The sequence below is a fragment of the Vigna unguiculata genome, chromosome 11 (genome assembly GCF_004118075.2).
Source record: "Vigna unguiculata cultivar IT97K-499-35 chromosome 11, ASM411807v1, whole genome shotgun sequence".
NCBI lineage: Eukaryota > Viridiplantae > Streptophyta > Magnoliopsida > Fabales > Fabaceae > Vigna > Vigna unguiculata.
In genome coordinates, this window is record NC_040289.1 from 38,849,190 (window position 1) to 38,876,012 (window position 26,823).

Genomic DNA, 26,823 nt, shown 5'->3' on the forward strand with positions numbered 1-26,823 from the left:
ATATCACCCCTTCCAATAATACAAATCATTTGTTGGCTTTCAATTCTAAAATTACACAAAATTATATGTGATCTGATTCTAATGAACTGCTTAGTGGTTAAGTTTATTCATTTATTTAGATGTAGGTATTTTTCATCGTGACATATAGCATTAAATAAACTTCCAAATTAAATCATACTTCTGAAAACATTTCCCCAATTTTAAAACAATATGCTCAGCATGTGAATTTAACTCTTTAGTCAAATAAAATGTTAAGAGCAAACATTAGCCTCTGACAGCATCAACAACTTGGCATCTAGTGAAAATTAACTGTCGTGAAAGCTACTTCCAAGATAGATAACTTATAATTGTGTGTTACTTTCGAACATTTTTCTCTTACAGTGAAAGAGAAATAGAAGGATGGAATCAAATCAGCTATGAGATAGTTATAAAAACTGTGGCAAAAAAAAAAATTAATAAAATAACTCTTCCCCTTGTTCTACAGCAGACGGCTGTATTAATATGAAGTGTTAAATATAAATACACAAGAATGGCCTTTAAAAAATATAATAAACAGAAAACATAAAACAGACTAAAAAAATACCAAATACAGCATGTTGCTAAGATCGTCACATATAAAAGAAACTGGATTTCAGTATATTTTTAACAGTAACAATCTACCAATTCTCTTTTAAGTCAAGTTGGCATGTTTGAACTATGTTTTGTAAAGCATGGTTTAGACCCTGAATGAAGCCAAATAATAGTTTTACAATACCATAATCGAAGCATGATGTGGTAGTGTTAGTTACCAAAAGGGAGAAAGTTCAAGTTTCATCATCCCAGTGGCTCTTATCTATCTCCCCAGAATCTGCTATCACTACCTTCTTTCTGGGTTTTCCACTGTAGGTTCCAGCTCCCCCTTCAATTGCATACACAATATCCATGCCTTGTACAACTTTGCCAAATACAACATGCTCTCCATCCAACCTGCAATGTTTACATCTAAATTGACATCATAACATAACTAATAAGTACTAACTATTGATAATGACCCAATGAGCATATATTTTTCCTTTATAAAAACAAATTCAAAGGTAGAGTCTATTTGTTGGAGTCTCACATTAGGTAAAATCAACTAATTGATCCACTAGTTAGGCTTCATGATTCTCCCACCAAATGGATTAGTGTTTTAAGTTAGGCTCTGCTGTTGTGCTTAAATCCTAACAATTAGTGTTTCCATTAAGAGTTGAGCTATAGATAGTCATTTATGACCTGGATTAAGGTGCAAACCAAATATTGATATTTGAATAAGTCTTGATAGTGTAAAAAAGTTGTCGTGAACGTGACCCCTTAAAAGGGTGACAATGCTATGAATCTCGCATTAAGTCTTGAGACTCTCCTTCTTAATAGACTACTCTTTTTCGGTGTGTGTGCAAACCTGAAAAAGACTGTGCTTAACCTATGAGAACTTTATCCAACTGCATCTGTTCCCCAGTCTAGAAATTGTCCAAACCATGCACTATCAGGACAAAAATAACTTACCAACTGGCCTTCACCGTCGTAATGAAAAACTGTGAGCCATTGGAATCAGGTCCTGAATTTGCCATAGAGACAACGCCTGATATCATGGGAGTATGATTTCATATAAAAAAAGTCAAACAAGTCTTACAAATGACAGAAAAAATCAAGTTCTAAAATATCTATAATAAAAATTGTACACACCAGCATGAGAATGTTTAATCTTGAAATTCTCGTCAGGAAAGGTGCCACCATAAATAGATTCAGATCCTTTACCATCACGATGAACAATGTCTCCTCCCTGAATCACAAAACCAGATACTATCCGATGAAATGGTGTTCCTTTGTAATGAAGCTTTAAGCCATTTTCACTCTTTCCTTTCTGCCCTACACAACATGGAACACTCCTAATCAGTGCAAGGACCAGTCGGGATCAAATTAATACACAAGATGAAGAGACTACAGCTACCTGTACACAAAGCTCTAAAATTTTCTGCAGAAAGAAAATTCAGTCATTAGAAATTGCACTGCTGTAAAGTATGAGTAAACATTACAGCATGTAAATAGCTATATATCCAACAAGAAAACTTCATCAAGCACATTTAAGTCTGAGTGTACAGAAATAACTGAGGTCTAGACACCCTGTACAAAAGTGTGAAAGAAAATGACTATCCACAAACATGACATTTTTAACAAAGAAGCTAACTCGTGGTTCAGGAAGAATGAAAATTCATATTTTTTTTAACAATTAAGCTGCAGAAGGGAGAACTTGAAATAGAAGGACATTGACATACCCACAGTTTTCGGTACAACTTGGCCGTATAATCCAATCACTATCCTACCTGCAGGAGCTATTTTGTAAGTCAAATTGATTCAAATGATTGCATTGGGTAAAATTTCTAGAAATATTGCTAGACAACCTAAATGCTGTTTGTCAATATCAATGTCCAAGAACACTCTGTGTGTAATTTCAGGAACCGGTTCAATTTTCTCCTCAACAACCTACATTAGAAAAGGGAAAGGTTTATCAGTTAAGATGGAAATCATAAGTTGGAAAAATTTACAGATGACCTTATGTTGAAATTACAAGGTTTTACAGAGAAAGAGAGTTGAGAAAACGAAAATAACCTTGAAATATGAGTATAAAAATTTGATACGATGATCTTATTCAAAGACTAAAGAAGTAACTTGTATTCATACAAATTAATAGACTCCTAATCTACCGCGGTATTATAAATCTAAATCACTGTCTTGAATGAAAATATTCTTAGATACTATTCCTACATTAGAACGTTTTTAGGATTTACTCTTAAATGAGATAGTTTTTGACATTATTCTCATTAATACATGAGTCATTGTTTAATTTTCATGGGTATTTAGTGTCAATAAATAATGCTCTCAATACAGGTTCACACATGATAAAGTGGATAAAAAAAGCCTCATATATTCAGAATGTGATGTGACTCGAGATACAACTTTAACCAATGAACCTATACCAAATAGAGAGCTACCACCACAAATAAAGAAGCAAGTTCCAGTTTTAAAAAGACACGAGTCTAAACTGAAATTCATTCAAATATAAATGAGGGTAACACCCCAAAAGCAGGGAATGCTCATAATAAGCTGCGAACGAGGAAGTTTGAACACAGACATGATGGTTTGATTTCAGCTGAAAACTCAAACTGAAATCAAAGGATAAAGTTAACTCTAGCAGTATTGCTGGCCTTGGGGCTACAACATTTTTCATATTGCTTTTCTCATCAAAAGACCGTCCTCTTTCTATTTATGTCACATTCTTCCACCCATATGCTATCCTAACCTAGTACCCTGTCTTCATCAATTTCAATCATATTTCTACTGATCACAGCCATCAATGAGCTCTAAATGCATCTCGTGATTTGGACCTACACCATAGATACATTTCACTAATAATTAAAGGAATCATGTGAAATAACAACCTCCGTGTCTCGACCCTCCATTTGAATGTCCATTATCTTGTTCTTTCTAAAACCAAACAAGGCACGAGTAAACAAAATCGATCTACAGAGATGGATGCCTTTTCAAACTAGCTAATATTTGCATGTCCCACCCTTGATGCAATTTGGCAGCTAAACCCCATTTTTCTCATGAAGCTACTTAGTTTTTCTAGTCTGCGGATGGAACTTGAAATACCTTACCTTGGTTCATACACCTGCTAGTACCGCATACACTAACCCATCCAAAAAAATCCTTAAGCAACTTATACTCAAAAAATGAAGAAGGAACAGATCATAATACATAAGCATGTTACACAGCTCCAGCACAATCCACAGAATCGAGCCATGAGAGTTCATCACCAATCAACTTGTATAGAAGAAGCCAACAAGAACAAAAGTAATTAAAATGGAAAATTTTAAAATGCATCCGAAAGCAAAACCATTATATTACATTAAATAGTTTTGCTTAAGAGGCGCACTTCCTCGGTGGACATTACAGATAATGTAAGCAAAATTAAAAAGACAAAAACGCGCATTTTAATTTCATTCTATCAGAAAAAAGAAAGTATAGATTCAAACAACGCGGCAAACGATTGCAATGGAAGGTTCAGATCAGTGCAAACAAACTGAAAACAAAAAGTACCAAACACCATCATACTCACACTAATACCATCATTACGCCTGAAACCAGGCCCAATTGCCCAAAACAGATCCAAATAACAACAGTATAGGAAGAAAGAGTTAAATTGCTTACCAGTTTTGAAGTAGTAGAGCCATAAGTAGTAGTAGAACCAGTATATGCGAAAATGAGGAAAATTGAGAGAACAAGGAAAAGAAGGAGAAATCGTGGGTGAACGAGAAACGCGATCGCTTTACGCATTGCTTCGATACCCTCTTTGCTCACTGATGCCCAATCAAAGAAAAAGCGAAACTTTCTTATCCCCCATGGCAGATGACATACTGGGTTCGTTTCAGACCTCGTAGTGTAAACGAAACGTTGGAAAAACCGAAAGTAACTGTAGCTGGAGCTGAAGATGATTCAAGCTCGCAACAGAGGGCGGTGCGCAACGTGAGCCACAGTAAAAAAAAATATTAATTATTTATTTTTTAAAAAAAATAATACTTTTACAGCCTTAAAAATTACTCTCACCCTGTATTTATGAATATAATATGGTATATTGGAATTTTTAATTAAAAATAAAATAAATATAATTGATATATTATTATTTTGTATCATTAAATGGAATTTTTATTTAATAAATATTAAAATATCATTATTCTATTTTAAAGATGAGGAGGTCGTGGTTCCCAAATTTTTGAACAAGTGCTAATATTTTGAATTCATTGAATAAATAATGTTTAAGTAACCATTTAAACAATATTTTTTAATTATATTTAACTTTTTTTAATATAAATTATCATATTTTAAGAATGTAATTATTTAAGAAAATGATTTTTTATTATTAATTTTGATAATTTTTTTTTATAATTTTAGATATTATTTTTTAAATATTTTTTTATTTTTTTGTTTTTAATATTTTTAAATTATTTAAGAGATACAATTTCATATAATAATAAAAAATTGGTAAAATTTAGTAATATTTGTTTAAGGTAGTGTAAAAGTATTATTTTACACTACCTTAAACAAATATTACTAAATTTTACACTCGAAAAGTCTCATGGTCACAAACCGACAAAAATCAGAGTTAGTGGATAAAATAATTTCTGAAGGGAAAAACAATGTTAGTAACGTTTTATTGAGATAAGATAACAGGTTAAAGAATTTAAAATTCAATTCATTTTTGAAAAAAAAATTTCACCAGTTTTCTTTTATACCTACAAGTTTAATATATGAAAATATATCTTACCTGTTTATTAGAAATATCTTTTAGTTATTTATATAATTCTCTTATTTCACGTTATATTCATATATTATATAAAAAAAAATTGATTCATGAATAGAAAATGTAAAATTCTATTTTTTTTTCTTTAAAATATATAAGATTACTTCGTAATCAAATGTTCTAGAATCATCTTTCTTTTTTTTTATTTTCTCCTTTTTTAAAATTTAATATTTTTCTTTCTTTTCGTTAGAGTTAACAACATAATCATGGGAAGAGAGTTTTTCCACTCCGTTGTTTTCTTTCTTGTGTATGTTCTCTTAAGTTGTATTTATGTTTCTAGAGCCATTTTAGAGTTTCTAGATCTTTGAACACCTTGAAGAAATAGTAGAAATTTGTCCAACACAACAAGATGACTGAAGCTGGGATTTAAAAAATTGCATGATGATTTTTTTGTCAAATTTGTTGTTGCTTGTTGAATTTGTGTTACGGGTACCGTTGTTATGATGCATAATGACTTTTTTGTTCCATGAGTTATTGATTTTATTTAGAAAGGAGAAATACCTAATTTTTACGTGTCTTGATGTGTATGTGTTATGGAAAAATTTTAGAGTTTTGTTAAATGCATGTTAATTGAAATACGTTTGTATTATTAAGGGGTTGCAACTAGTTAAAGATTGTTTCTGACATGGTATAATTGACTTTGGCTCTTGTAGTATGTTGGGCAGTGACGAAACTGCAGATTCTAAGCTTCTCTATCGTGCAAACTTGCTGGGTGACGACTTGCTCAGTAAGTGCCAAAATTAATTTTAACATAGAGTTTCTCTCGTTGGGCGAGCATTCTCGTTGGACGAGTTGAGTTTTTATGCTCTTAGTCATCTCGAAAAAAATTGAATTCTTACTTCATTAACCATGAGATCGAGCTGAAAGTTTTACAACAGGTTCTAGACATATGATGTTTTGTTTTGACTGTTGGAATCTTTGTTTGAAAGTCTAAAATGGACAATTTCTCATATATTAGGTTATTGACAACTTTGACATCTGTCACTTGTTTAGTACATAACTTTTTTATATAATTATTCAACTGTGTTGATTCTTTTTGTATTGAGTTCTTGAATAAGTTATCTTTAATGTGAACGTAAGAATATAACTTTTGGAATTTTGTACAAGCTGCAGTTTTATTTTTAAAAAATACCTAACTAATTTTGCATGTGTGTTGTTAAGTTATTATGTAATATACTTGGTGATTATGTGAATATTTGCGGATGAACTTTTATAATATAATTATGTATGAAATTGTGACGATGATGACCTTGTCAATGGATATGTGTGTTGTATATTGATGATTTAATGGACGATACTTATTAAACTGTGAATTGAGGATGATGAATATATTTTAAAGGAAAAATCATGTTAAAGTATACTTGTTTTGGTGTATATTGATGTAGAAAGTCAAAATTTGAAAATTTATTCTGAAATTTTACTAATGATTCAAACTCATAAAAGAAAATTAATTATGAGTGGAGAATAGCATGAGGTTATGGTTAGAATAACCATTTATAGTTCTAGTGTGTTGTAAATTAAATATTTTCAAATATGTTTATAATATGATGGGAGAAATGATTTTCCGTGAAAGTCCATACATAGAGATAAGAGTTGCACATGAAAGGGATTGTTTTTAGATAAATTCAAAGAAGAAATAAAAAGTGCTTTCCAGTTTTTGTTTAAAACGAAATGTTGAACAAGACGTGGAAAATTGAAATCGCTTAATAAATATTTATTTTACAAATGTTAAATGATTATTAGATTAGTATAACCAGAGTATTATATAGTTATGAGAAATAGCTGATTGATTCAATATAATTTATCAAATACGAATTTTATTTGTGACTTTGAAAGCGAGACGGGAGTATTACGAAGAAATTATATTATAAAGATTAAATATAATAATGAAAAAAAAAAAAAAAATATATATATATATATATATATATATATATATATATATCATTATTTATGTTATTCTTGCCGACGGACTTTAAGAAGGGCCCAATACCTATGAAAGAGCTATCAATTGAGATGAGATATCCAGAATTTGTCATTTTTGTTTGATTATTGGCAAATTATTTTTTTATTATATATTTTGTTCGTTTAACTTTTCCAATTATTTTTAATTTTCAATTTTTTTCTGTCTTTTTTTTTACTTTTATGTATTATATTTTTCATTTAATTTTTTAAAAACAATTTGCTGAAAATAGGTGAAACATAAAAAATAAAGTTGAACTGCGTTTTAAAAAAATTCTATAATTTTCATAAATATCATTGATATGTAATCTTACGATTGTTTTAGGACTTAGAAAAAACAGTTTGTCAAAAGTCGTATAACGATATGTCCCAAACTTTAATAAAAAGTCAAGTTTGAAAATTTATTCTTCTTATACATTTATGCGAATATAATAACATGTAATTTTAATTTAAATAGATAAGAAAAAAATGGAACTGTTTATGTTTATATACTTGTTTGGTATACTTCAAAATCTCAATCTCGAGTTTTATTGTGTAAATTAATGTTGTAAATTACAACATGAGTACTTTTTACTAATAATCGCTCTTAAATCACTTATATAAATATTGGTTAATTCTAAGTAACCTGTCATGTTTTACTTAACTTTTATTAATTTTAAATAAAATTTTAAGTATTGTTTAACACATAAACATTCGTAGGTCAAACAAAATCATCTAAGATGTGATTTAAAAGATTATAAGATTGTTCACGTGTAATGTCTTTTAATGTTTACAAAGTTTAATTCTTGTCTTATAGTTTGCTAATGAAAATAATCATGTTGTTATATAGTTTCCAATATTTTAAAATAAATTAATAGTTGTTGGAAGTACTATATCTAAAGATAAAATCAATTCATAATAAGTGAATATAATATTATTTTACAAATCGATTTTATGAAATTGAATTAAGTTTAAAACTTATTTCTAACAATAACATTTCAGCATATTGATAAAAAATACTACAAAATTACTGATCTTATTACAAATCCCGTTATTGATTCTTTCATGGTCATTGAGAAGTTTCAACATGAGAATATCTTCCATGCGTATGACAAACTTTATAAAACATTGATTTATGTAGTTAACAAAGTGAGCATGGGAGAGTTATTGATACAAAATGACTTGTACTCATTTTTATAAGATAGTGTTGATGTGACATAAGAACAAATATTAATTGCAAAATGTATAGAACATTTATAAAAGTATTTGTGAAGTAACATTTTGGTTTAAAATATTGTATTGATTTGTAGTTTGGTGTTTATATATTAATTAATGAAAACAAATTATTAAACTTTTATTTAACAAATTTTAAATTTTAGATATTTTAACTATGCTTTTTTTTAATTCTTCACTATAATCACATATTTAAGATTTATTTCAATATAAAGTAAAAAAATAATGTTTCAATGCACTGTAAATATTAAATATATCCCTTAAAAATATATATTATAAAATTAAATTTCTTTGATATTTAAATTATTTTAATGTATTTAAATATCAAATCTTTATCAATGGCTTATAAAAAAAATTACCAAAACGTTTTATCTATTTTTAGTTGAAACAATTTATTTATCTATAACAATATATAAATGGAATTTTTTTTGTCCACTTTTTAATTTTCAATTTTACTCTTAATTAATATTTTAAAAATTAATTATTTTATAATTAGTTTATTTTTAACCGTTTTTTTTAAATCTTTTTTATTTTGACCGTTATTTTAAAAACCTTTTTAACAATTATTTTATTTAACAACTATTTTAAAATTTATTATATATATATATTAAAAATAAATATTATTGATCTTATAAAAATTAAAAAATGCGAATACATAGACGCGACATGTGTGTTCGCTAATTGTTATTATTATTAAAATTCAAGACTTCGTTGCCGGTTATCGTAGATGATTTTGAATTAGGATTCAAATTTCATATTACATTATTATTTTTTAAAATACCTATTTAAATTTTGGATTTTCTAAGAAAAATACAATTGGTTTTTTATTTATTTTTGTGTGTACAATTTTTGTTTAAATTTTAATGTTGATTTTAAACTCAAGCTCCTTAAATATTTACTCCTATGATAATGTCTACCCTCTTCTCTTAATCATATTCAATTTGTCAATATAACATAATTTTTAATAATTTCATTTTAAAATAATCGTCATTTCCTTCCTTTATCTTCTCATATCATTAAATACAAGACCAAACTAAACGATGTAAAAAAAAACAATGATGTCCTTCCCTCCCTCACTCTTACTTATTTTTAATATATTAACGTAAAAAAGATTTTAATGCACGTATTATTAATTAGTTGCCATATTTGTATAGAAGAGAAAAATTAATAACAATAATAATACTAAAATATTTTCTCTGGTTTATTGGGTTAAAAAAAATAAAGAACATAGTAATTTATATTATTTAATTTTTTGCACAGTTTAATAATTATTTTTGTTTTCTCTCTGATCATCTTTCCTTTCTTTTTCGTTTTTGCCGTAACAAACACAATGAACCGAGTTTCGTCTTATCTTTAACGTTGTCGTTTGATTGTTGATAGGACAAGGCACTAATGTAAGATATGTGAACCATACAAACTCTCATCTTATCTTCATTCAAATTTCACTATTTTTTTAATGTATAAATTATCTTCTTTTTTTTTCTGTTATCATACTTTCACTCTATTTTCTCATTATTTTACTTATGAAGTTAAATGTTTTTTTCTTCTCTCTTGTTTGTTATTTTTGGTTCAATCCATATTTTGAGATATTATTTAATGACCATATAGTTGGGTAGAGAAAAATGAATTTAAATATTCATTAATGAAGGTTAACATAATAATTACTGTTCCAAACAATGGACACACTCGTTATCATGAATTGGTGATTAAAAATAAATTGCAGCTTTGTGATGATTATGTGTTGAATATGACATTGTTGGTTTTATAGGTACGACATCTTATCCTATCAGTTATCAAAAGCGATGAGAAAAACACAGTCAATGATCGATAAAGTTAGGCGTATTTATTTTTTTTAATTATTAACTTTGATTTCAACTTCACAAATCCAATTTCATTTGAATTTAATATTTTAACTTTGTTTGGACGTGTCTCAGTAAAAGTTTTATGATAATCAGAGATAAAATTAATTTTTACTATATAAATAAATAAATAATTTATTTTATAATTCTGTTAAAAAATTGAATTAACCATATCTTATTAAAGTTGAAGGTTCATTTATGTTGGATTATTTTTTGAAAAAAATAATTATTTTTGTTCTTATTTTAAATAAATAAATTACATTATTCATAAAATAAAACTTGTAATTTCAATAATTACTTTTATAATAGATAATGATTTTATGTAGTTTATTATTAAATTTTAACAAAAAGTTATCATATGAAAAAAAAAAATAAAGACATAAACAAATTTTCTTACTATATTTTAATAAAAGTTGCTAAAATGACAGTAATTGAATTGGATTAGGTACAGATGAGTTTTAAAGATCAAATTTAAACCTTACAGTATTGTTATGTCATAAAACTCTCCATTCAAAAATGTATTTACATACTTTATTTCATTTACTTCCCAAAGGGTCAGTGTTATTAATACCAAATATATTATTAGGTTTCACACTATTAAATAAACTTTTTTAGAATTGAATGATATATTTTAAAAATAGTTTTAAGGGTTAAGTATGATTTTAATCTATTTATTTTGACCCAAAATCGAAATTCGTTATTGTCAGAAACTTTAATATATTTTGGTCATTAAATTTTAAAAATGAATGAATATAGTTTTTTTAACTCAATTACGTTAACTTTTTTTGAAGTGTCGAACATATTTCTCGGTAGATATTAAACAAAGAATGTGTCAAATAATATAAAAAACTCTAATACTAATATGAAAAATATTTGAGACGTAAAAAAATGTTAACATAAGTGAATTAAAAAGACTATATTCATTTATTTATAAAATTTAAAAATTAAAATATATCAAAATTTCAAACAAAAATAAATTCAAATTTTGAATCAAACTTCAGATATTAAATTCGTGCTTAACCCTAATTTTAATATCACTCTAATTACATAAATTCTATTATTATTATTTTAGAAAAATCAAATTATTAAACAGTAGGGTTGTGGTGATTGTTTTTTGGCTCTATCAGACAGGACACAATCCGACACAACATGCGCTGTCTTCACACCCGTACGGTACCAAGACAGCTGTTTTTTGGCTTTTTTTGTTTTTGTTTTTAATTTTTTTCTCTCTCGTATATATTCAACTACGTCATTTTTCAATATCATATCAGGTAGGAAAAGTGCAAGTCCAATATTTTTAATAAAACAAAAAGTAGTATATAATATTTAATAAAATATTCATAAAACATAATAGTTTTTAATTTCTTATGCTTTCCACCATGGTTTCTAAAAAGTTATATATAAAACAACACCCGTTCCTTTTAGGTGGATACATAATTATTTAACATATTTTAAAGAGAGTGACACGTGTCGACAGTTGACCCGTGTTAATACTGTGTTTCTATTTATATATAAAATATTTTAAAAAATAAAATGTATAGTAATAAATAGTAACAAATATCTTAAAATATTATAAAAATAAGATAACCACTATTTCAAAAGTCAAACAAACAAACCACAGATCACGAATCTTCAAAAAGGAATAAATACTTGTGACTTGGATCCTTAAATTTAGGACCGGGATTTGATTTACAGTTTAAAAATTATAATTTTATTTTACAATGAACATGCCAGAAAATTTATTGAATCTCATTAAAAGTTTTTAGATTCGTTTTTATTAAAAAGAAAAAAAAAACAAAACAGAACATTGGTATACGACATGTATTACTAACATTATATTTGTTTAGCAATAGAGAAAAATAATAAAAATAAATAAAAACATGATATTTCCGTTGCCGGGACTTGAACCCGGGTCTTTCGGGTGAGAGCCGAATATCCTGACCAACTAGACTACAACGGAATTTTTGCTAAAACAGGTTCACAAAATACGAATATAATTAGAAACGAAACGAGAGAAAGGAAAAAAAAGACAATTGAGAACTTACCCCACACACTTATGCGCTGAGGGAGATAGAGGAAGAGAATTAAAGTTGAAATTCAATTTTTTCAGACACTTATGGTGCCAACTGTTCACACACCCAGATTTCTAACTCATTCATAAATACCACAAAAAAATATCTGCAAGTTAAGGGGGAATAATGGTCCATGTAATGTTAATAAATAATTTTTTTATTTATTTAGAAAAACGAAGTTCAAATCTTGCTGAAAGAAAGGTTAATTACTTTAATTTCTTCACCAGGTTGTTAAATTTTCTATTATTTTTCCTTTTAAATTTAAGAATCTCTCATGGAGAAAATTTAGACCAAGAATTATGTTGAACAGGTTTACGTTAAGCAAAGCATAGATCAATGTTTCCACGAAACATGTCTCTCTCACATAACATTCTAGGTCACGACGGGTATTTTTTTTAAGATTGTGACAAAGATATGATAAAATCTTAGGGGAGGCAACAAAGAAATTCTTGCTTGCACTTCTGTCAACAAAGGAAGAAAGAAAGAAAAAAAAAAAACCGTTGCTTGTACTCTGAAAAACATCTTTTTTTGATTGAACGATTATTTCATTGCTACTTAAACCAAAATTTCTAAACTATACGTGTTTTTATGGTTAAACCTAAAATTTAATTTTCTAATTAGTGAATATAATTTTTTTTTCTAAAATTCAATTTGGCTTGGGATGAATTAAAGAAAAACTCATTAATATTGCAATTGTTTTTTATGAATATGAATAAGTCGACTTCGTAAATAAATGCGAAGGTGCACGTCGTTGAAAGTTTTATCGTTTAGGAATTAAATTCCCATCGAAGAAAAAGTTAACATTGATAGATTTGAAAATGGAAACCCTAATTTCCACAAAAAAGTGGGACATAAGTAGGAAGAAAAAAAAGAAAAACTCACTCACTCTCACCTCTTTTCTCCACCAATTTCCGCATCACTTCTTACCAAATACTTGGACTTAATTGTTGATAAAGATGGAAAATTATTATTTACTTTTATCCTGGGTTTATTAAGATTAATCATTAATTTTTAGAGTATTAATTAAAGAAAGAGAATATAGATAATCAAAGATTTAAAATTTATACCGGTTCCTTACATGTACTTGTACAGCACATGCGCCACTTAAACAGTACATACGTAGATAAATACTTATACGGTAGATTAGACAATGAATTACGTTGGACCTACACACCGACCAAGGTGGTCGTACCTTACACATGTGAAATGTCAAATATGGCCACTACGATGAACATTGTGAAAATTGTTTCTATAAACTATAAACTCTAGTGTATCCCACACAAGAATATAGTAAATATATTTGCAATAGAGTAAAAAAGTTTCTTTTTAGTATTTTATTATTAGCAATAATTGTTTTCATTTTAAACATGAGATGAGTTAAATTGATCATAGAATATTATATAAAATTGAAAAGTTTGCTCCAAGTTGCCGACTGCAGATGAATCAAAACCTTTATTTGAATACTTTTAATTTAAATATTAAGTCACCACAAAGTGTATTCCTTTTTTTTTTTATCTATTTAAGTGACCATATGCTGTAAAGAAACAACGATCATTCAACATTTACCTACCATTTTTGGAGAATGAGATTGCTTATTAAAATACCAATTGTAACTTATGGGTAAATCTAATCATATACTTCCACGACAATTTTAGAGAAAATGTGATAATCACTTAATTAACTATTTATAAAATTATTATTGCCTGATTCACATGTTAATTATACAAGAATTATCACATATAAAAAAAGATGTCAAGATATAAAGTTTGAGCTTATTATAATATATATACTGTTTTTTAATTTTCAATTCTAAGTTGATTTACTCAAGTGATCTATATTCTTAGACGTGTATCATGTTTTATTGCCGAAAAACATGTTTGAAAACATCTAGACAAATTTATTATGATGTTTTTATTTACTGTTGCTAACAACGAGTTATTATATTTAAATTGTGTTTTCCATTCTTAAAGGTCATGACGTCAACAGTGATGAATAAAAAAAACAACTTTAATAATAATAATAATATAAAAAAAAACAGCCTTTATAGTCTATTCATGTTCAACATCAGCCATAAATGACGTTGAAAGCAAAAGAAAGAAACCTATCTATTTAAATTTAACCAAATAAAGCCTGATTATCTTTTATGGAGGATGAGTGGAGCTGAAAACAAGGGTGCAGACTACACTTGATTGAAGCATGCTTGAGCATAAAGGAAGAAGGAAAGTGGAATATTTTATTCTTTTAAATTTTATTTTTTTCAGATTGGGTATGCTCTATTTTAAAAATATTAAATTTACGTTTGTATACAATTTATTAATTAAAAAATAGATTTTACAACAGGAAAATAAGAAAAAAAAAGTTAGGTGACTGACTCTGTGTTGATGATAGATGAATCATGTTCTTCAATTCTGAGTTTGAAAATATCAACAACTACTGAATGTGTGATCAAGTGGACGAGTTGGTCCCATGGTGGATCTCCATTGAAAACAGTGAATATTAAAAAATAATGTGTACGATCTAAATCTGGTAAGGACCATAGAGAGTACATTTCTTTTTTTATTTCACACTTTTCTATCCTATATAATATCAATTTAATAGTAAAAAAAAGGTAAGAAAACCTCTACAGTTCCCGTCCAATTGCAGCTACAGTGATTGCACCCTCTTCAACGTTAACGTGTTCAAACTCGGGAACACAACACTACTATAAATACATCACAAACGTTTTCGGTTTCTCCATGTCCAAATACTCAGCACCGTTAATTCTATTTTGATTGTGGTCAATCCGATGGGCACCGCAACCGTCTTTTCGTCTCCCACTGTTTCAACCACCGGTAAATGGCTGGGCTTCGTGGCCGCCGTCTGGATTCAGTGCATCTCCGGCAACAACTACACCTTCTCCAATTACTCCGACGCGCTGAAATCACTCATGCATCTCACGCAGGTGCAACTCAACAACCTCTCCGTCGCTAAAGACATCGGAAAAGCCTTTGGGCTTCTCGCGGGCCTCGCCTCCGACCGCTTTCCGACTTGGGCCATTCTCCTGATAGGCTCCGTGGAAGGCCTGATAGGGTACGGAGTCCAATGGCTCGTTGTCAGCCAGAGAATCCAGCCCCTTCCGTATTGGCAGGTATAATAAAAAAGAGGTTTTTCAGATTTGTGTTTGGTACTTGGAATTCAAAGTTCTTGTAATTGATTTAGTAATGGTAAAACGACGCAGATGTGTGTGTTTCTGTGCATGGGAGGGAACAGCTCGACGTGGATGAACACTGCCGTTTTGGTAACGTGCATACGCAACTTCCGGACAAACAGAGGACCCGTTTCGGGGATTTTGAAAGGCTTTGTAGGGTTGAGCACTGCGATATTCACTACGCTCTGTTCTGCGCTTTTCGCCGACGACCCTGCCTCCTTCCTCGTCATGCTCTCTCTCGTTCCCCTCGTCGTTTGTCTCACCGGTATCTTTTTCCTCCGAGAGCTTCCTCCCGCCGTCGCCGCCGCCGGAAGCGCCGAGGAGGTCAGGTATTTCGGCGTCTTCAACGTCGTTGCCGTCGTCGTCGCTCTCTTCCTTTTGGTGTATGGCTTCGTCCCCAGCCCTGGGGTCCTGGTGTCGCGGGTGTTCGTCGCCGTTTTGCTCGTTATACTGGCTTCGCCGGTGGGGATTCCGGTGTACACGTACTTCAAGGGACGGCTCGGAGCGGGGAATGACGTGGAGGGGCAGAGAGCGAGTGAACCGTTGCTTCGGAGTGGGGAAAAGGAAAACGAAAGCGTGGCGGCGGTGGCGGCGGTGGAAGAGGAGGCTTTCGTGGAGAAGAGAGCGCCGGAGGTGGGTGAAGAGCACACGATAATGGAGGTGCTGAAGAGCGTGGATTTTTGGATCTTGTTCGTGTCGTTTCTCTGCGGGGTTGGAACCGGTTTGGCTGTGATGAACAATATGGGTCAAATCGGGTTGGCTCTCGGGTACCCGGATGTCTCACTTTTCGTCTCTTTGACGAGTATTTTCGGATTCTTTGGACGGATCATCTCGGGTACCGTTTCCGAGTTCACCATCAAGTAAGTCTTATCATTCCACCTCAACCAAACCAACTTGCGTTTCTGTTATGTTTTCGTAGATTTTTATTATGTTTTCATACTATGTGTGACCGAAACAAAAGCATTTTGTTTTATCTTCAATTGTGAATAATCAAATTTAATATAGAACATGACGGCTGAAGAAACATATAGCACTTGGAATTGGAATTAACACGAAACAAATAAAGTAAAATGAATAGCAAGTGGGATATCCTAGTCGCAATCTTGTGGATCATTTGTCTAATCATACATTTTACTTTTGCTTGTTGGATTGTCAAAATATTATAGTACATATGCTTGATGTTCACTCACATTTATTTTTTCAATTTTTAGTTTGCACTTTTCTTATACCATAACTTGTTGATTGTCAATATTATAATACATATCGGTGACGAGACAATAAATTATTGCCCGAATTAAAGTAGTTTTTGGACAGATCTTAGTCTTAACGAACTTTTTTTGTGCCTCAAGGCAGAAGAAAGTTAGATTAATTTGATTTGGAGCATGATTAGTCTATTACAGTAAGTTAGGTACTAATTTATCAGAGACTTGATTTCGTGCATGTTTTGTCTATTATAGTAAGAATCAATTTGTCTTTAAAGTTTAATCATCTATTTTAGGGGGTATATTTGCAACCAGAAAAGCAGTGTTAAATGTTGGTGTTGTTAGGACTTTGATAGATTATTTCATGAAGTTTGAACTGTGTAGCTTCATTTCTAATTCCAAAATTGATCTGCAGAAAAGCAGCAACACCAAGACCTCTTTGGAATGCAGCATCTCAGCTTCTAATGGCTGTTGGTTACATACTGATGGCCATGGCTATGCCAGGTTCTCTATACATTGGATCAATTTTAGTTGGGATATGTTATGGGGTTAGGCTTGCAATCACAGTTCCAACAGCCTCGGAGTTATTTGGTCTGAAATACTATGGTCTCATCTACAACATTCTCATCCTTAACCTTCCTCTGGGCTCTTTCCTTTTCTCTGGTTTGCTTGCTGGCATACTGTATGACATGGAAGCAACGACAACTGAGGGAGGAGGCAACACCTGTGTCGGAGGTCACTGTTACAGACTCGTCTTTGTAGTCATGACAGGAGCATGTGTTGTTGGCTTCTTCTTAGACATTCTCTTGTCCTTCAGAACCAAAACTGTTTACACAAAGATTTCCATGAGCAAGAAACCCAACAAATCCTTATCAGCATCATCAAGTAGCCGTTGATTCATTATGGGGCCACTGAATCACATTCCTGGGATTGATGAACTCTATATGCTCAAATGATATCTCAATATCCTATCAATTAACTCATTTTTTTTAAGAAAAAGGAGGCTCATTGTTTTTATTCCATTTTTGCCTCCGTGGTGTGCTTTTATTTCCTTTATAAATGTGTTTGGAAGGATTAGTAAGAACTGTTTAGTATCGATGTGATGGGTTTTTTGGTAGATTAAAACACTATATATATATATATATATATATATGTTGTTTTTATCATATTCTTTATACCAGTGTTGTTTGGTTACTAAAAGTATGAAAGTGACTGTATTAAGGTTGCAATTCTTGGCATTGCATCATGTGTTATATCTTGTTCTTTTGTATTGCATTGGCAGCATGTTTGTTCAATGAAGGAGGTTCCATTGATGCATTATCAAATGTTTTTTGCTGTTTACAGAAAACAGTTGGCCCTTTTGAGAACTTCAGCCAAGATTTTTTTTTAAAACTTTTGCTTTCATCAAAATTCAACAGTTTGTTTACATGAAAATAAGATCGGTGATGTCTTGATGATTTTAGTTAATACTACCACTATATTTAGTTACTTCAAAATTAATTTAATAGTTCAACGAACAAATATATGATGAAATTTTTTTAATTAGATACCCCTAATATACAACTTTAAGATTTGTTATAATAATTTTAATGTTAAATAAATAAAAAATTGTAATTATTTCACAAGCATAATAAAGAACATCATATGACTCTCTCATGCATACATTTATTAAGAAAAAGAAATAAGCATAACAACAAAGTTTAAATTAAAACCAAGACTAAATGCGCATCCATACCATATTAAATAGTGAAATTAATAAAAAAATTAATGAAAATAAGTTAAGATGTATCATTAATTATATGAAAAAGAAGGATGAGTCAGAATTTATGTGAAAAAGAAGAATGGTTTGATATAATTCTTAAAGAAATTAAAAGGAAAATAAACTTAACCTTTAAAAAGGCTTTAATTTTGAAATTGTAAAAATTTATTTCCGTTGCCAGGACTTGAACCCAGGTCTCTCGGGTGAGAGCCGAGTATCCTAACCAACTAGATTACAACGGAATTTTGATGATAGTAAATAAAGTAACTCTCCCTACTAAAAAACAGGAAAGAGAGATAAACAAATTAATTTCTCTTCGTTCCAAAATAATGTGTCCTTTTTAGATATGTTCGTCTCTGAAAACATCTGACAAAATAATTTAAGTCAATATCTGACAAAATATTTTAAGTCAAGGAAAGCATCATAATAATGTTCATTGAGAAAAATATACAATTATTTCACAAGCATGACAAAAAAATCATTCGTACATTTATTTAAAAAAAGAAATAAAAATAACAAAAAAATTGCTCAATATATTAAAATTTCAAAGACAGATTAATGCTTAATATACATTTATACAATATTAATTTTTAAATAGTGAATGTAATATAAAAAAAAAGTTAAGATGTACCATTAATTATATGAACGGAATAATGAGTAATAATTTATGAGAAAAGGAATAATGGTTTGACATAATTCTTAAAAAAAGTAAAAGGAAAATAAACTTTCACCTTAAAGTTAAAAAATTTATATTTCAAGTATATTAACATTGTATTTGTTTAGCGATAGAGAAAAAAATAAAAAAATAAAAAAAATATAAGATATTTCCGTTGCCGGGACTTGAACCCGGGTCTTTCGGGTGAGAGCCGAATATCCTGACCAACTAGACTACAACGGATTTCATGCTTTAAAGTTTAATTAAATTAATCAAAACATAATGAAATACTGGTGTCATTTTTCAGATGAATATGAAGTTAAATATTCATTTCTAAGTTAAAAGAATTTTATTTCTTACGTATCAAAATATAATTGAAAAGTTCAAACATCAAATGTAAAACTGATTTTTTTTTTGGGTTCCAAAATGGTGATCGTAAACGGGGCAACAACGCATTCACACAAGGTAACAAAGCAAATAAATTAACTTGCCTTCCCAGGTGGAGAGTGCAATAAGGATTGAAGAAAGTGGTTTGGTATGAAGAAAAAGTTACTTATTTTCAAATTGATTGAAAATTGAGAAAAGCGAATTTTTTGACAGAAAATAGAGAACTTCTTTTACAATTTCCCAGCTTGTCTTTCGAAAATAAAATTCTTATCAATTAAGTGTTCCCACCTAAAATTCTTGAAAATAGGGTCATCAATACTTGGTTAGTTGATTAGAATTATTGAATCTACCAAAAGAATAAAAAAACAACATTATCACAATTAACAAAAAGGTAAAATACTAACACCAAGTTCCCAACTATCACATGCTGAAATGGTAATCAAATACCACAAAAACTTAAATTATTGTTGAAGTCACTATATGTTCGAAACTGTCTTTGTGGTAGGACCCCAAAACGGCACCATTTGGACGATATGATCCATCTTTTTGAAAAATGCCCAACAAAAAGCTCATTAGATTAGTTTTAACACCAATTAAAAAGCATGCCACTTAATGCACTTTCCATAAGATATGATCTTCTTGTAGAACATTATTCTCGTTCTTGATGACAGATAAATAAAAAAAAAAAATCAGGAAACGACACTTCAGAATTGAACCTAGTCTTCCGCTATGTTCCATGAATTAACCTTTGATAAAACCAGAAAAACGCATATCAGAAATCCGTCGTACCAGACAAACAAAAACATCAAAAGCCAAATAAATTACTTGTAATAGCCGCAAAGTGAACCTTATTATGATGAAAGATCTGTTTTTTTTCTCTTATATCATACTGATATTTATGTAATTAACATTACCACGCATGTGAAACCAAGAAAGCCAGCCCAAAATTGCAGAAATGTGTAAGCTTTTTAAAGCACAGCAATGATAGAAGCTCAGAAAAGCTTGGATGAGGGAGATAAATGCTCCCGAGATTAATTAACAATATAATAAAATAACCAGCACTTTAACGAATGAAACACGGAATATTTTTTTTGCCGAATCTTTTGGTGGGTGGTTTTAATATCAAGGAGAATCTGCCAGCTTTACTGGCAAAGCCAAAATTCTTGAACCCACCACGAAAAACCCCGAATTCTAAGACCCATTTACATTTAACAAACAAACAGAAGACACAGTGCTGGTTCAGCTAAAGCAAGAAGGTGAAAATAAGCAAAAAGCTAGCTGAGGACACAAACGCCATGGAAACTGTTCTTCTGGGTGAGGCCTCTCCCATGGCCAATCCTGCTAAATATGACCCATCTGCCAGCATTGTTTCTCCTCCGGATCCTGTACTTGACCCGGAATCTGTAACGGAGTTATACACAACTCCGTTGTCTGCACCACTGTACACCACTGCTCCTCCTTCGGATCCCATTCCCGTTCCTGTTCCTGTTCCTGCTTCTGTTCCTGTCACTGTCCCTGACCCTTGTGATGATGATGATGTTGAAGGCATGGGGTTGGTGGTGGTATCTCGTGAAGATTTCTGACTGCAAAATCAAATCATGCACACATTGAGACCCTCATCAATTTCTCAAGCAACCAGTGTTTTATCAGTTTCTAGTCAGATTCTTGTTAAATGCTAATATTCTGGAGTGAAGTTATTTATTGGCACCAAGCACCAACCATCATCAATGCTCACTTAAACCATCTACCATTTATTTATTAGTAATAACATGAGCATTAAAAAGTTCTCCTTTGGCCATAACAAAACCCACCTAACGCACTCATGCTGGAAATAGTAAAATCTTGCTGCTATAACAAGAAAGTGTTAAATAAAAAAACTTAAGAATGTCAAAATAAATTTAACCTTAACCTACAACAGAATATAAGAATATCATAGAATTATACTGCAGAAATTCTCAGGTCAGAATAAAATAAGCATAGTACGAATATATGGCATGTTGTTTGTGACATTAAACTAAAACAAAAAGTAAATCAGCAGAGACAGATTTGTTTGATATTAACAAAAAAAAGGCTAAATATGATGTTTATGTGACATTAAACTATACAAAAGTCTTGCATCAGACTTTCACACTCGACTAAATTAGGGTTAACTATTTCTTTCAGGAAAATGCTATAATATTATTTACCGTTCCTCAAAATAAGTTAATAGGAATATCAACTAAACCATCTGCATAAAAATAGTAGCAGGTTCCAGTTTCAAAGATGCGATTTTAAGGGCAGAGAAAAAAGACAAATGAAACAATTGGAATCAGGAAAATACAGCATAATAAAAAAAAAAAGTTAGGTGGTAAATTGAAATGGAGTGAATAAGCATGAAACAGAAACATGGGTGAGCAAGAATGAACGGAAGGGCTTAAGAAAAGAGAGAGAACAGGGAAGAATAATGTTAACCTTGGAGAGGATGGACAGAAGGTAACGGTGTAATCAGCGCCGGTACACGTAAACGTACTGGTAGCGTCATCGTATGCGTAGCTATACGATCTGGGGCAAGCAGCCTTGAACATCTCCGAGTAAATGGAGGGCCGACAGGTGGCGGGTGAGCCATACGCGCCGCTGCAGCAGTACTCGGGGCTACCAAAAGCCTCACACGCGCTCTTGCACGCGCTTCCCTCGGAGGCTCTCAGCTCCGCGGGGCATTGCTGGTTCAGATCCGACGTGCAGCCCGTAGTGGCGCATAGACCCGACCCGCCAGTGCCCTCCACGATCATGGGAAGGTTGTAGCCGTCGACGAGGCTGACGTCGTAGAAGTCTTGGCCTCCGGTGCCCAGCGTGAACTCGGCGAGAGTGGCCGGCGGGGCGGCTCCGGCGCCGTTGCATTCGACTTGGCCGGAGCCGCAGTCGCCCGTGAGGCAGGAACCGGATCCGGATCCGTCGAAGGTGCAACCGGTTCGGGCCCAGAAACGACCGGACCAGCCGGTGGAAGCTTGGAAGGTGCGAGAAGTGTCCTTGGGAAGCTCGAAGCCGGTGCTCTTGAGTGGTGGGCTACCGGCATTTGCGAGAATGCCAGGCCACACCGTGTAATCGCATCGGTTAACGAATGTGAACGTGGCACCCAGAACCTCTGAACAACGTGAACAAGAAGAAGTTAAAAAAAAGTGTTCTTTCTGAAGTTTAACAGTGAAAAACATAATGTGATGATATAAAGATAGCGTTTTTACCTGGGGGAGTGAAGAACAGAAGAACAATGAGAGTGAGACACGACAGTGGTGTGAGATCCATAAGTTAAAGTTGGGTTTTTTGTTGGTTGGGTATGGTGTTTGTTATGTTATGATCAGCAACACTTCCTCCGCTACAGTGTTAGTGAACGAGTAGCAGAAGAGCGGGGTCTGGGAAGAGGAGGAGTAGTGTTTGTTTGTATTGAGGAGGCAGAAAACGACGAAAGCGATTTAGGGGTAAAAGTGGAAGGATGAGTTTTACTAAGGACATTGTGGGTCAAAAACACAGTCTTTTAGGGAGTGCCTAAATAAATAAATAAAATATAGTGTGTTTTAGTGACAATTCATCCCTAATTAATCGGGTTGATTTAACAACGGTCATGGACCTCTCTTTTGCTGCCAATTGCACTTCCATTTATTTAACCAACCATTCGCATTCTCTGAATTCTATTCAATCATAACACACATATTTATCTGCATTCATTCATGTCTCAGTGATCCTCTATTATATTTTCAGTTTATCTTTATTTAATTGGATGAAATTCATTATATTTTTTTAAAGTCGAATTTTGATTTTAAGATGGAGTTTAAAATCAGTTTTTAATCGTAACTAAGTGTGTAGATTAAGTTAAAAGATGTTTCACAAAAATGTCTTATTCTATATTGACAACAAACATTCTAATATAGGTTGATTAAAATATGTCTTAGTTAAAGCTAACTCAACGATGTTTTAAGGAAAGCTAATTAAAGAATATCCAGTCATGTGAAATTAAAGTGAAATATGCAAAAGGAAAATAATGTTGCATTCTGTGTAGTTGAGAAACTTTCTATCGAGATATTTTGTTAAATATAACTTAAAAATATAAATTTATTTTTATTATATTGAAAAATAGTTTGTTTATATGTAATTTAAAATAATGTAAAGGAAAGAAATATTTATCATTCAAATTTGTATACTCATTTGTTTATGATGGAGATCAAATGTGATTCTCGATTAATATTGTATATGTTTGATTTTGCGTCAAATTGATATAGAATCGATTTTCTAACGCAAAATTAATATGTGTTTGGTTTTTAAATGGATGAAAAGATAATATTGAATAAGAAACAACTAATTTTTGCTTTTGCGTTAAAGGATTGATCAAGTTGGAATCAATTCTCCAACCTAAACCAAACACACCTTTTATCAAATTATCAAAATTTACCAAATATAATAATATTACAAAATTTAGATGATTTTTATTATCTCATTATCCTTTGACTATACAAGAGTATTGTTTGAAATAACTCACATATAGTTAAAGTAACGAGTATTCCTTAATAATTTTTATCAGTATAATAAATATTTTTGGGAATAATTATATTGCTATCGAGACTAAAATACTTTATTACGAAACAAGTTATTCAAAAATCATACATTATCTTGAGATTAATATAAAGTTTTGGTTCACTTCTTTAAATTACTAAAAAACATCATAGTTCTTTATTAACAAATTATATTATAATATTTTTCACTTGATTTTGTTTTATCTGTCATATATTTCATGAGCATAAAATGAAAATTATAAAGCTTTTTTCTTAAGTTATATATCTTATATTAATAAAGGTCTTAACATATAGTTGTTGCAAAAATATGTGTATAGTCATTGTGAGTTTTGATAAGTTTTTCATTAATCAACTTACATATGATATGTCATATATAATGAGGGTTCCAATAAATGAATGTTTTTCATGCAAGATTTAATGTAATATTTTCTTAAAGGAAGATGTTGATAATCAACATGACTTATCAAACTTAATTTTCCTCTTTTAGAAATTAGAACATCTGAGTATACAATTTAAGCATTAATGGCTCCATGCACACTTAATATCTCAGCCGCAGCAACTGATCAGATATTTAATGATAAGGTTAATTTCAAAGATTAAATTCCTGTAATATAGAAAAAATATACAAAGTATCTTTTCTGACGATTACTTTTCTTTTTTTTTTCGTTTCTTTTAACCGTCTCCTCTTTTTTTTTTTTTCGAAAACTTATCGTTATTTTGATACTCGTGCTTGTATTCATTGTTTCATAATATAGTTTCTAAAAATATTAAAACTTAAACTTTTTCAGAAATACGTAAAAGCTGTTTAGGAAACTAATTTTCTACCATTACTATTGCGACACGAGAATTCAAATGGTATCGTTCTTATTTCAAATTCTTTGAAATTTGCACAATATATGAGTTCATTCGGTCAAAACCATTCACCCAACCACCTTCTACATGCACATGTCCCATGACAACTAATCAATAATTAATTGCATCTTCCATCGAAGTTAAGGTTAATGACAGGATTACGAGTGTGTGTTTTCATTTCAGTTAGAAAATTACTTCACAGTTGGGTTTATATATATTTTATATATGATTATAGTTATATAAAGATTATATTTTATAATATAATAAATCTTATTTCACATTATTTTTATTTCAAAATCTTAAAATAATGATATTATAGATCTTGAATTGTTTAACTTTATTTATTTTATTTAATGTAAGACTTTTGACTTACACTTAGATTATTTTTAACATTAAATATAAGTTAAAAAAAAATTATATGTGATAATTTTTATTTTATTCCTATAAGCTGAATCTATTCAATCTTTACCATTCTATTTTAATGATAAATTAAGGTAAGATGAAAAATAATTAAGTGTTTAAAACTTGGTTGTTATTGTCTACGGTTCTTACCGGAGTGGCAGTAGCAATTATGTTAGAAACATTGGATTCCATTGTCTTCTCTCTTCTTTTTATGCAACACACTGTAAACTGCAAATATTGACTTTCAAACCTTCATAAACTCAATGAAGGAAAAGGCGGGAAATATATATATATATATATATATATATATATATATATATATATATATATATATATAAAAGTATAATTTTAAAGAAAAATTATATTTTAACTTTATTTTTTAATCTTTGACATAATTTTATGTGAGTAATTAATTTTTTCAAACAGAAAAATATTGATATATTAATTAACAATTTATACTAAATTAAATAATAAAAGACAAAAATAAAAGAATGAGAATCATAATATCAATTGTATATTTTAAAAAAAACTTATTAAGTTTTTCAAAACATACCGGATTAAATGATTAACGTAAAAACCCTTCTCCACCAAACCATCAAAGTATAGATAACTAAAAATCAGAGATTAGAAAGTTGAGATTGAGATTTGTGGGTTATATTTGGCTACAATGACAGGAACATAAAAGGAATTGAAACATTGGAAACTCTAAAACACATGATTTTTAATGGGGGCATTTAAGCAATCTTTCCAGACAAAGCATGATGGATTTATGGCCCATTTGGCTAAAATGGAAAAATAGGCAGAATAATTATAAAAAATAAAAAGTTACTTGATGGTTATAAGTTTTCACGTTCAAGATATAGAAAGAGTCCCCACTTTGTTCACAATTTTAAGCTGTGTAAAGTTAACTTTTTTTTTTTTAAATAAAGAATTATTTAGCCAAGAATATAATTCAAGAAGCAATAATTACTTAACGAAAGATAAGGTTGCAACGGTTCAGGATTAAAATTGTAGTGATAGATAAGGTTTGGAGAATAATAAGATTCCGAGAATTTAAGAGGGTTATCACATCTCTTTACTAAAACAAATTCATTTATTTAGAATTTAAACCTTAAATTCATACTTAATTTTAATTTATCAATGAGAAAAATATGTTTTTAGAATTTAATATGAATTTTGACCGAAGAATATTTTTTATAAACTTTGTAGTTTAATAATAAAATTTTTAAATTCAATTTTTAAATTTTTTATTAAACGTTTTCTTTGTTTATTATATTATTAATATGTGAAATGGGTGGAATAACTATTCTAATTATTAAATATTGTTTTTTTAGTTCACCTCTTTCCCATCTCTATTAT

At 30.3% G+C, this 26,823-nt stretch overlaps 3 protein-coding genes and 3 non-coding genes across 7 annotated transcripts; 1 reads left to right on the top strand and 5 right to left on the bottom strand.

Moving 5' to 3' along the window:
* Positions 1–580: 580 nt before the first annotated feature.
* Positions 581–4,526, bottom strand: LOC114168630 (peptidyl-prolyl cis-trans isomerase CYP21-1-like). Its single transcript, XM_028053518.1, has 7 exons — positions 4,228–4,526; positions 2,418–2,499; positions 2,292–2,339; positions 1,967–1,990; positions 1,702–1,884; positions 1,522–1,597; positions 581–966 (listed from the first exon to the last, which is right to left on the bottom strand). Exons 1-7 carry the CDS (start codon positions 4,351–4,353, stop codon positions 804–806), a joined length of 702 nt encoding a protein of 233 aa, XP_027909319.1. The 5' UTR covers positions 4,354–4,526; the 3' UTR covers positions 581–803.
* Positions 4,527–12,294: 7,768 nt separating this feature from the next.
* TRNAE-CUC lies at positions 12,295–12,367 on the bottom strand. The gene has a single exon. It is a non-coding gene; the product is annotated as a tRNA-Glu (tRNA).
* Positions 12,368–15,107: 2,740 nt separating this feature from the next.
* LOC114169477 (protein NUCLEAR FUSION DEFECTIVE 4-like) lies at positions 15,108–18,167 on the top strand. Of its 2 annotated transcripts, none has more exons than XM_028054640.1 (3): positions 15,108–15,606; positions 15,697–16,530; positions 17,284–17,552. In XM_028054640.1, the coding sequence occupies exons 1-2, from the start codon at positions 15,265–15,267 to the stop codon at positions 16,528–16,530; spliced, it is 1,176 nt and encodes a 391-aa protein (XP_027910441.1). In that variant the 5' UTR covers positions 15,108–15,264; the 3' UTR covers positions 17,284–17,552. The 2 variants fall into 2 exon arrangements, with proteins under 2 accessions (XP_027910441.1, XP_027910440.1); XM_028054639.1 differs by having other exon boundaries at positions 15,117–15,606; positions 15,697–16,526; positions 17,284–18,167.
* A 629-nt stretch (positions 18,168–18,796) lies between these two features.
* TRNAE-CUC lies at positions 18,797–18,869 on the bottom strand. The gene has a single exon. It is a non-coding gene; the product is annotated as a tRNA-Glu (tRNA).
* Positions 18,870–19,452: 583 nt separating this feature from the next.
* On the bottom strand, positions 19,453–19,525 carry TRNAE-CUC. The gene has a single exon. It is a non-coding gene; the product is annotated as a tRNA-Glu (tRNA).
* A 1,126-nt stretch (positions 19,526–20,651) lies between these two features.
* On the bottom strand, positions 20,652–23,134 carry LOC114168261 (thaumatin-like protein 1). The gene is made up of 3 exons (XM_028053015.1): positions 22,888–23,134; positions 22,121–22,790; positions 20,652–21,252 (listed from the first exon to the last, which is right to left on the bottom strand). Exons 1-3 carry the CDS (start codon positions 22,946–22,948, stop codon positions 20,913–20,915), a joined length of 1,071 nt encoding a protein of 356 aa, XP_027908816.1. The 5' UTR covers positions 22,949–23,134; the 3' UTR covers positions 20,652–20,912.
* Positions 23,135–26,823: the final 3,689 nt, after the last annotated feature.

What these genes read in the sequence shown, in the direction of transcription:
- LOC114168630 (XM_028053518.1), bottom strand. Translation starts at nt 4,353, where the DNA reads ATGCGTAAAGCGATCGCGTTTCTCGTTCACCCACGATTTCTCCTTCTT. An exon ending in GCTCTACTACTTCAAAACTG is followed by an intron (nt 2,500 to 4,227) that starts GTAAGCAATTTA and finishes TTTCTAATGTAG; the next exon opens with GTTGTTGAGGAGAAAATTGA. An exon ending in TTTTAGAGCTTTGTGTACAG is followed by an intron (nt 1,885 to 1,966) that starts GTAGCTGTAGTC and finishes CATGTTGTGTAG; the next exon opens with GGCAGAAAGGAAAGAGTGAA.
- LOC114168261 (XM_028053015.1), bottom strand. Translation starts at nt 22,948, where the DNA reads ATGGATCTCACACCACTGTCGTGTCTCACTCTCATTGTTCTTCTGTTC. An exon ending in TCTGTTCTTCACTCCCCCAG is followed by an intron (nt 22,791 to 22,887) that starts GTAAAAACGCTA and finishes CACGTTGTTCAG; the next exon opens with AGGTTCTGGGTGCCACGTTC. An exon ending in TTCTGTCCATCCTCTCCAAG is followed by an intron (nt 21,253 to 22,120) that starts GTTAACATTATT and finishes TTGATTTTGCAG; the next exon opens with TCAGAAATCTTCACGAGATA.
- LOC114169477 (XM_028054639.1), top strand. Translation starts at nt 15,265, where the DNA reads ATGGGCACCGCAACCGTCTTTTCGTCTCCCACTGTTTCAACCACCGGT. An exon ending in AGCCCCTTCCGTATTGGCAG is followed by an intron (nt 15,607 to 15,696) that starts GTATAATAAAAA and finishes AAAACGACGCAG; the next exon opens with ATGTGTGTGTTTCTGTGCAT. An exon ending in GTTTCCGAGTTCACCATCAA is followed by an intron (nt 16,527 to 17,283) that starts GTAAGTCTTATC and finishes ATTGATCTGCAG; the next exon opens with AAAAGCAGCAACACCAAGAC.